The 8,595-nt window shown below is 47.4% G+C and overlaps 1 protein-coding gene across 3 annotated transcripts in view; it reads left to right on the top strand.

Annotated features, from left to right (window-relative positions):
• Positions 1–372: 372 nt before the first annotated feature.
• The window catches only part of Mcur1 (mitochondrial calcium uniporter regulator 1), a 20,290-nt gene continuing 12,067 nt past the window's right edge, over positions 373–8,595 (top strand). For all 3 annotated transcript variants that reach the window (XM_026783116.1, XM_013349129.2, XM_005355096.3), the window contains exons 1-2: positions 373–802; positions 7,292–7,411. In XM_026783116.1, coding sequence (XP_026638917.1) covers positions 457–802; positions 7,292–7,411 — 466 coding nt within the window. In that variant the 5' untranslated portion in view covers positions 373–456. The remainder of the gene's footprint in view (positions 803–7,291; positions 7,412–8,595) is intronic.

Here is an 8,595-nt window from a genome sequence, read left to right as displayed (position 1 = left end):
CGTTGCGGCAAAGAGAGAAACATAATTTTCTGAGTGTCTCCACGATAAACAACCGTGACGCTCTGCAGCGAAAATTGGTTAAGACGCGCCCTCAACCCTGTGCCAAAGAGGAGGTGACCGCAGGACAGGGCAAGGGGACGAGGGGCGTGGCAACGCAGAGGCCGGCCCCGGAGAGGGTGTGGCTATGGGCAAGAACCGGGAAGAGGCGTGGTTCGGATGATCATATGAAGGGAATAGTAGTAAATGCCCGGAGAGGGGCGGGGCCAGGGCGGGGCTAATCGAGCCCGCGTCTATGAGAGGGGGCGTGGCCACCGCGGACTACGGGTCCCGCCGCCCCCGCCTCGGCAGGAAAGGGCAGGTCTGCGCCGCAGCTCCCGCTCGCTCCCGAGGCGACTCGTGGTCGGGGCCGCGCGGGAGCGACATGCCTGCGCTCCCGGGCTTGTGACCCGCTCAGGGATGGACTGCGGCTCCGTGGCGGGCGAGCGGCCGAAGCGCACGCCGGGCCGTCAGCGGCTCCTGCCCTCCGGCTGCAGAGTTCCTGCGCGCCCCGGCATCTCCCCGGTGCCCGGCGGACGAAGCTGGCTGAGGCCTCGCGGACGGGCCGCCCGCGCGTCCCCGCTGCTGCTCCTCCTGCTCGTGCCCTCCCCGCGCCTGGCCGCCACCGCCCCGCGTAGGACGCTGGCTGAGTGCACGCGCCCGGGGCACGCCGTCCCCGTGGCCGCGCTCGGCGCCGGCAGGAACGCGCAATGCCGTCTGTCGCTGGGCGCCGGGCGTGTGGCCGCGCTGGCAAGCAGCCGGAGAGGTGAGACAGGCGGGAGGACAGGTCACCCAGGTGGCAGGGATCTGCCCACGCCCCGGCGAAGGTTCGGAGCGCAGAGCCCGTGTGTCCGGGCACACACTGACACGCATACTCGGGTCTTCCCCGATTCACCCGTTGGAGCCAGGGAGACGTGGGAAAAGTTCTGGATGCTGGTGCCTAGGCGTGCAGGTCCTACAGGAGCAGATCCGGGAATGAAAGGATGGCCTTACGCTTTGATTTGATTCCAAACTGTATTGATTCTTTCATGGCGTCGCCCATTCTGTGGCTGGCACTTTACTAGCTGTTCGGGGTAATAGATGCACAAAATCACGCAAGACATACAGCATGCATGTGTTTTCTATATGTATATGTACTTGTCCATATTAACTTTATATGTACTAATTTGACAAATACTATAGAGAAAAACAGAGGCAGTATGTTTAGGAATTGAAGAGGATCTCCGTTTGTGAGTTTTAATTGGGTGAGCAAAGTCTGATTCATTGATGTGTCATTTAAACACTTGAAGGAAGGGGAGGGACATCGCTGAACTGAGTAAGATTTTGAAAGTAAACTAACTAGAATTTGCTCTCAGTAAGTAGCAGATAAAATCTTATCGTGCCGGCTAATCAGAAAATGTGGCATAATTACACCTTGGGTAACTCGTTTCTGTCCATTAGTAGCCATCCGCACCCACGCTTTGGTTTCCGTATTTTTCGATGAGTGTTGCCGGCATCTAAAATTTAAGAATACCTGTGACTAGGGGAGAAATGGATAGTTATGAAAGGTGAAAGACGGTTTATACACAGACGGGAAATGAGCAGTGAACTTATATCAGCCCTGTAGGAAATAGGAGTTGGAGGTGGGTCTGGCATCTTATTTCCATACCTTGCCTTTCTATGTGCTATTTTGATTTGTTTTGTTTTGAGCCGGGGTCAGAACTGTGTAGCCCTGGCTGGCCTTGGACATACAGTGATCTCCTGCACCTCCCAAGTCCTGGGATTAAAGTCTAGGCTACCACACCCTGATTACTGTACAATTGACAAGCTGTTGCCTTCCTATCTGTTCGCTTCTTTAAATATACGAATTTAAATTTCTTATTGCATTAGCAAGATGGTCCCCTTTTAATGTCATTCTTCAGGCAGATATGAGGAGAGATGCATTTTCTAAGAAGGAGACAGCAGAGTCAGTAGGAGGGTCTCATGCCCATTTTTGTCCCTTTGTTCTGTGCCCAGGATTGGTTGGTTGGTTTTGTGCCTGAGGCCCTCAGTAGATAGATTCACTTCAGGATGCTGTGCCTTGAAAATTTGCAGTCGGTTTAAGGTTAATGTTCAAGGTTAACTTTGAATTCCTTTTGTAATTAAGGGTTTAAACATCCTTGGGCTATGATGAAGATCTCCAGAAAGGAGAATTACATGTTACATTCTAGTACACCTCAAGTTACTGACTTCCTGCTGTGGTCCCCGGGAATTCAGAGCTGCTACGTCCCTGCTGTTGTCATTTGACAGAGAGCAAGAAGCATTCCCCTCCCTCAGCAGGAGTGGAATGCCAGCTGAGAAGTGGCCAGCCCTTTTCCCTACTTTTTAGAAGACAGTTTTCTTGAAATAAGCTTGCTATTTCTGGTTCTAGTTGTCTTGGGAAAAAAAGAGAGAGAAAGCCATAAGTGTACAAATCCCTGCTAGCTCCTAATAGCAGTGGGGGTTTGGGGACCTAGCTCAGTGGATAAAATACTCATGAGGAAGGACCAGAGTTCAGATCCCCTACCCACGTAAATGCTGTCACTGCAGCAATCTCTAACCACAGCCATGAGTTCTAGGTTCATTTGAGAGAGCCTGCCTGGCTGAATAAGGTAGAGATTTAATCAGGAAAGATGCCAGAGATCAACCTCGGGCTTCTACAGGCAGACACACAGATGTTGCATATGCACCGGAACACATGTGTTCACACATGTGAACCAACTACCGTTCCGGTGCCGGGAATTGAGCAGCATCCTTTGAAAGAACAGCCAGTGCCTGTAATTGCTCAGCCTTCTCTCCAGCCCTGTCGTGCTTGGCTTTGTTCTGCTGTGTAGATATGGAAGAGTGAGGCTGGGGTTGATGTTGTAAGTCACAAGAGTTGCCTCTTGATTCGACACAAGGAATTGGCTGCCACATGCTCTGGACTCATGTTGTCAAGCATCTCAACCCGTGGAATGGTCCAGCAGAGAGCTAAGATGAGTGAAGTGGTCTAGGAGGACTTCCAGAGGAGCCCTTTCATACACTCCACACTGTTTTTTAAAGCTAGGTCTGCTTTATGTTGGGCAGAACTTTGTTTGGGGGGGGGGGGCACACAGGGGGCAGAACAGGGTCTCATAGTACAACCCAGGCTAGTCTTAAACATCCCAACGTAGCCAGGGATGACCTTGAACTCCTGAACCTCCTGCCTCTTCCTGAATGCTAGGAATTCAGGTGTGCCCCACAACACTTTTCTACAGCGTTGGAGCTAGAGTGAGCATTGAATCCAAGGCCTCCTGTGGACCGGGCAAGCGCTCAACTAAGCCTCACATACTTGCTGTTATCTTAGCTGCCTCTAGATGGATGGTGATGGAAAAGGCCCAGTGTGATGTGAGTTCACTCATGAACAGGTAGACTAGCTAGTGTCATAATCTAGATCCTGGATGTTGTTATAGTTTAATTGCAAAGTATAAAATTGTTCCTGGCTTGCTGTATAGAAAGCCTTCTGATGGGATGCCAAAACAGAAAACAGTGAATCTGGCTGCCTCTGGACCACGTGGGCTACTGGATGATGCAGATGTGAAAATACAGTAATAAGTGCTAGAGCCAGGCTTCCTGTGCTAGCTTGAGAACACGGGCAAAGGCACAATAAAGGCTGTTCTTTACCTGGGTGGAGGAAATAGACAAAGTTTATGTAAAAAACATAAAAGCTGGGAACGGAAGCAGCCTCCTTAAAGCAGTAAGGGCCTGTTTTTACTCTTAGACGCAGAGGTCCTTGCATTTTATATTTTGTCAGGCAGCAAACATTGCTGATACAATTATCGTATCTTTTGTTCTTAACTTGCTGCTCACCGTGACAACTACTTCTTCCCAAGTGGCCCGTCATGTGGGATGATTGCTGAAGGCCGCAGAGAAACACCAGACCTGTGTTACCTTGCCCACTCTACCTTAAAGGTTCAAGAGAGGTGGTTGAACAGCTTAAGTGTTTTTCTGGTCATAGTAGCAGGCTGCCCTGCAGCCACACTGTGCCAGCATTAGAAGAGCAAAGACAAATCTGTAGCAAGATTGTCGTGTGCCGAAAGGTCTGTAGCTTGGACAAAAATTCCTTATTTTAACTAGCCCTGTTTTGTGTCAAAAATGACTCTTTAAATAAGAAACTTTTGGGTTTAAACACCTTTTTTTGACAGAATTAGATGGCTCAGCAGCAACAGCACTTGCTGCATAAGCAAAAGGCCCTGGATTCAAATCCCCAACAATTGTGCCAAATATCAGGGAAGGCTGCCTGCATCTTAACCTCGCTGTGAGGGGAGCTAAGATGATCTCTGTGGTTAGCTCACTGCCCATCTAGCCCCAGGTTCACTGAGAGATCTTGTCTCAGGGAGTAAGGCACAGAATGCCAGCAGGACATCAGACAGCCTCATCTGGGCTCTGGGCACCTAGTAGTGGCACAGTCCTGAGCGTGCGCGCGTGCACATACACACACACACACACACACACACACACACACACAAAATAGAATTACTGGTGCCAGGTGGCAGAGGCACAAGGATCTCTGTGAGTTCAAGAGTTCAAAACCAACCTGATCTATATAGAAAGTTCCAGAAGAACCAGAAATAAATACATAGAGAGACTCTCCCCCCATGTTATTCTAATTTAAAAACAAAACAAAACTTTTAGTGATTGGTAAAGCACATTTTTGCCAGGTAAATGTCACAATGTGCTTGGCTTTGTGTATCAGATGGAGACCTTGATATAACTTTACAGGATGGGTTGGATCTGTGATCTCAGGACCTGGAAGGCAGAAGCAGGGGGATCTTGAATTCAGAGTCAACCTGGGCTATAGAGTGAAACCAAAAAAGGCAGGGAAGAAAGGGGGCTGTCCCTAGAGTAGGAATTTAAATGACAAAGAGTATCTTTAAAACCAGGGAAGGTGTGGTGAAGAAAGACTGAATTTTCCTTCCCAGATCAGGGTCCAGCCTTGTCCTTCACAGTTCTAGCCAGGATAGTTAGATAAGAAAATGAAACACCTGGCGTCCAGGCTGGAGAGCAGAGTAAAGCTCTCCTTCTCGGATGCCATGGCCTTGGTTGTAAAAAACGCTGGGGACGCCCTGAACTACTAGGAAAAGTCAAAGTCCACCAAGGCACCTGTGAGTCCAGAGTCAGGTATATATTTATACACCGCAGTGCACACTCTGAAAGTGAAACAGTTTGATTCGGGGGTGTGACCTTAACTAACCCTTAGGGATAAGTTTGGGAAAGATCACAAAGCCCACACTCAGAGAATTGTAGAACATGATTGGAGCAAAGACCTAAATTAATAGAAAGAGGTCTTGTGTTTATTAATCTGAATATAGTAATTATTACTATATTACTAAGATGACAGTACCCCTTAATTCATAGAATGCAATTCTCAAATATCTCAGAGCCTCTTTGCAAAAAATGGCATACTTATCCTAAAATCCATCTAGAATAGACCAATAATCAGGATAAAGAACACAATCCACGTCCTGATGAGACAGATGTTCTGGGTAATAAACACATGGAGAGTGGTAGAGGTCAACCTTCACACACAGCAGCTGACTTTCAACCAGCTTGACAGGACAGTGTCATAGAGGAGATGGTGCTGGCACAACTAGATGACTTTATGCAGAACAACGAGGCTACCTCATGCCATATGTAGCTCTTCCTGGATCATTGGAAACCTCTTAGAAGAAAACATGGCGCCCAAGATGGATTAGCAATAGTCTCTTCCACATGGCATCAATCATAGAGGCAGCAGAGGGGGGATAGATTATTTGGGCATCATCAAAACTGAACTTCTCAAAAGTTCAAAACAAAAAATATATAAAAAATAAATATTAAAAATGTAAAATTTAAAAATAAAAATATTAACTAACTAATAATTGGAGAAAGTATTTGAAAATAGTCTGATAAGAAACTTGTGTTTAGAATATGTGAAGAACTCTTCAGGTCAGTAATGGACTGAAATAGACAAAAAGGCTGGAGACATGGCTCTATAGTCAGGAGCAAGCTGGGCATGGTAGTCTGCGTCTTCAATCCCAGCACTTGGAAGGCAGAGGCAGGTAAATTTCTGTAAATTCGAGGCTAGGGTCCACAAAGCAAGTTCTCGCACAGCCAGAGCTATACAAAGAAACTCTGACTTAAAAAAAAAAAACACATGCAGTGGCTTACAACTGAGTTGTTCCTGACAGGGTCTCTATGTAGCTCTGGTTGTCATAGAACCCTGTGTTTATCAGGCTTTGAACTCATGGAAATCCTCCAGCTTCAGCCTTCTGAGTGCTGAGATTAAAGGCGTGTGCCTCCACACCTGTATAAATATGTTCTTATGTAGACAAAGGACTTGGACAGACATTTTCTTTGAGACGATGACCAGCACTGTTAGAGAGGAGAGCAGTGCAGTGAAAGCCACACGATATGATATTGTTTGTGCCTGCTAGGGTGGTTATAATTTACAGAATAGACAGCATAACAAGTGTTGGTGAGGATGTGGAGAAATTGGCAGCTGCCTTGGCTGCGAGTAAACAAGAAAATTGGTGACGCCACTTAGGAAAAAATCTGGCAGTTTCTTAAACAGCTACCATGTGACCCTGCAGTTCTACTCCGAGGGTCATTCGTGAGAGCCGGGATGTGCGCACAGCTACCGAATGCATGAGCAGTGTGGGCTAGCTCTGCAGTGGGAGACTTTCAGTGACACAGAGACAGAGTGCTGGCTCATTCTGCAGCGTGGATGACCGTTGACCATAACGCCAAGACCGTCCTGCGGGACTCCATGCATATGAAACATACAGAGTAGGCGGACAGTAGGCTGGAAAATAGATTCCTGGTTATCTAAGGCGGGGATGGAGAGTGGGGGAGAAGGTTGAGTGTGGTGGCGCCAGCCTGAGATCCCAGGATGTGGGAGGCTGATGAGGCAGGAGAATCACTGTGAGTTCAAGGCCAGTCTGGGCCATGTAGTTTGATCTAGGTCAGTCAGGACTGCAGAGGGAGACCCTGTTTGAGACATTGGGGACAAGATGGAGTACTGGCTGAAGGATAAAGTTTCCCATCAGAATGGAGAAAGTTGACTTGGTGATGAGTGCATTACTCTTAAATATACAAGACACCGATGAATTTTATGTCTGAAATGGGTTACATTACATGTGTGGATTATGGCACTGTAAAAACAAGACGGGTTTCTGAGGTATTGAAACATAACCTGTAGCTTCGAATGGCTTTTGTTTCTCATGGAGACTGATCTGGCTTCGTTTTTCTTCCCTTCTAGAGCTCAGCCTGTCTGCTGGGTGCCCGCAGCTGGAGCACAGAAAGGGGAACTTGCCCTCTTCTGTGAGTCGGAAGCTCTACTTTGACACCCACGCTTTGGTGTGCTTACTTGAAGCAAATGGTAAGCAGTCTGACTCCTGCCTGCCCTTGTCGCTGGATGCACCTGGATGCACCTTCCTTGGGTCAGCACAGCTCTCAGTGACTTCTCAGACTTAGCTTCCTTTCCCGTATTTCTCTTTCGACTTCTCAGCCTTCAGAAAGCTTTTTTGGTTGCTGTTCTAATTTGATTTCTGTTGCTGTGATTAAGCACCATGACCAAAAGCAAATTGGGAGAGAAAAGGGTTTATTTGGTTTACGCGTTACAGTCCATCATTGAGGGAAGTGTGACCGGAACTCAGTAGGAACTAACTGGAGAGCCCAGAAGAATGCTGCTTACTGGCCTATTCCATGGGCTTGAACAGCACCCTTTCTTAAATAGCCCAGGGATGGCACTGCCCACAGTGGGCGTGGCCCGCTCAGATCAATTAGCAATTTAAAGAGATCCCCCTGACTGGGCACTCTGGTCTACAGAGCAAGTTCCAGGACAGACAGACAGGAGAAACCCTGTCTGGAAAAACCAAAAGAAAAAAAGAAAAAGATTACCCCCACAGACATGCCCATGGGTCATGGAGCCGTTCTTTGATTAAGATTGTTTGCTTCCTCTTCCTAGGTGTGTGGAATCGACAGCCAAAGCTAACTATGACTTTTTAAATTCACTTCTTACTTTTTTTTTTCTCTTTTTTGGCTTGAGGACTTTTTTGAGAAAGACACTTTAAGTACTTAGGTATCCTTACCAGGCTGGCCTCAAACTTACTGTATAACTGAGGGAGACCTTGAACTTCAAATCCTCTGCCTTTACTTGGGATTACAGATGCATACCACCATGCACAGTTTATGCAGGGCTAGGGGACGGAGCTTAGTGCCTGCTGGGTAAGCATCTTGTGAGTTGGACTGTCCCCAGCCCTGCATAAGGAAGCTCTCACTCTAAACTGAGATGGCTCATTTGTTTCCCGGACACCCAAACCCAAATAATCACACAGAAATTATATTAATTACAACTCTGTTTGGCCAATAGCTTAAACATATTTCTAGCTAGCTCTTACATTTTGAAGTAATCCATTTCTATTAATCTGTGTGTCGCCACAAGACTGTATCTTACTGGGTAAGGTTCTGGCTGGTATCTCTTTCGGCAGCTACATGGCATCCCTTTGACTCTACCTACTCTTACTTTCTCTCTCTCTCTCTCTCTCTCTCTCTCTCTCTCTC

Source organism: Microtus ochrogaster, chromosome 16 (assembly GCF_000317375.1).
Source record: "Microtus ochrogaster isolate Prairie Vole_2 chromosome 16, MicOch1.0, whole genome shotgun sequence".
Classification (NCBI taxonomy): Eukaryota; Metazoa; Chordata; class Mammalia; order Rodentia; family Cricetidae; genus Microtus; species Microtus ochrogaster.
The sequence above is the reverse complement of the archived record's forward strand: the minus strand, read 5'-3'. Positions and strand labels throughout refer to the sequence as shown.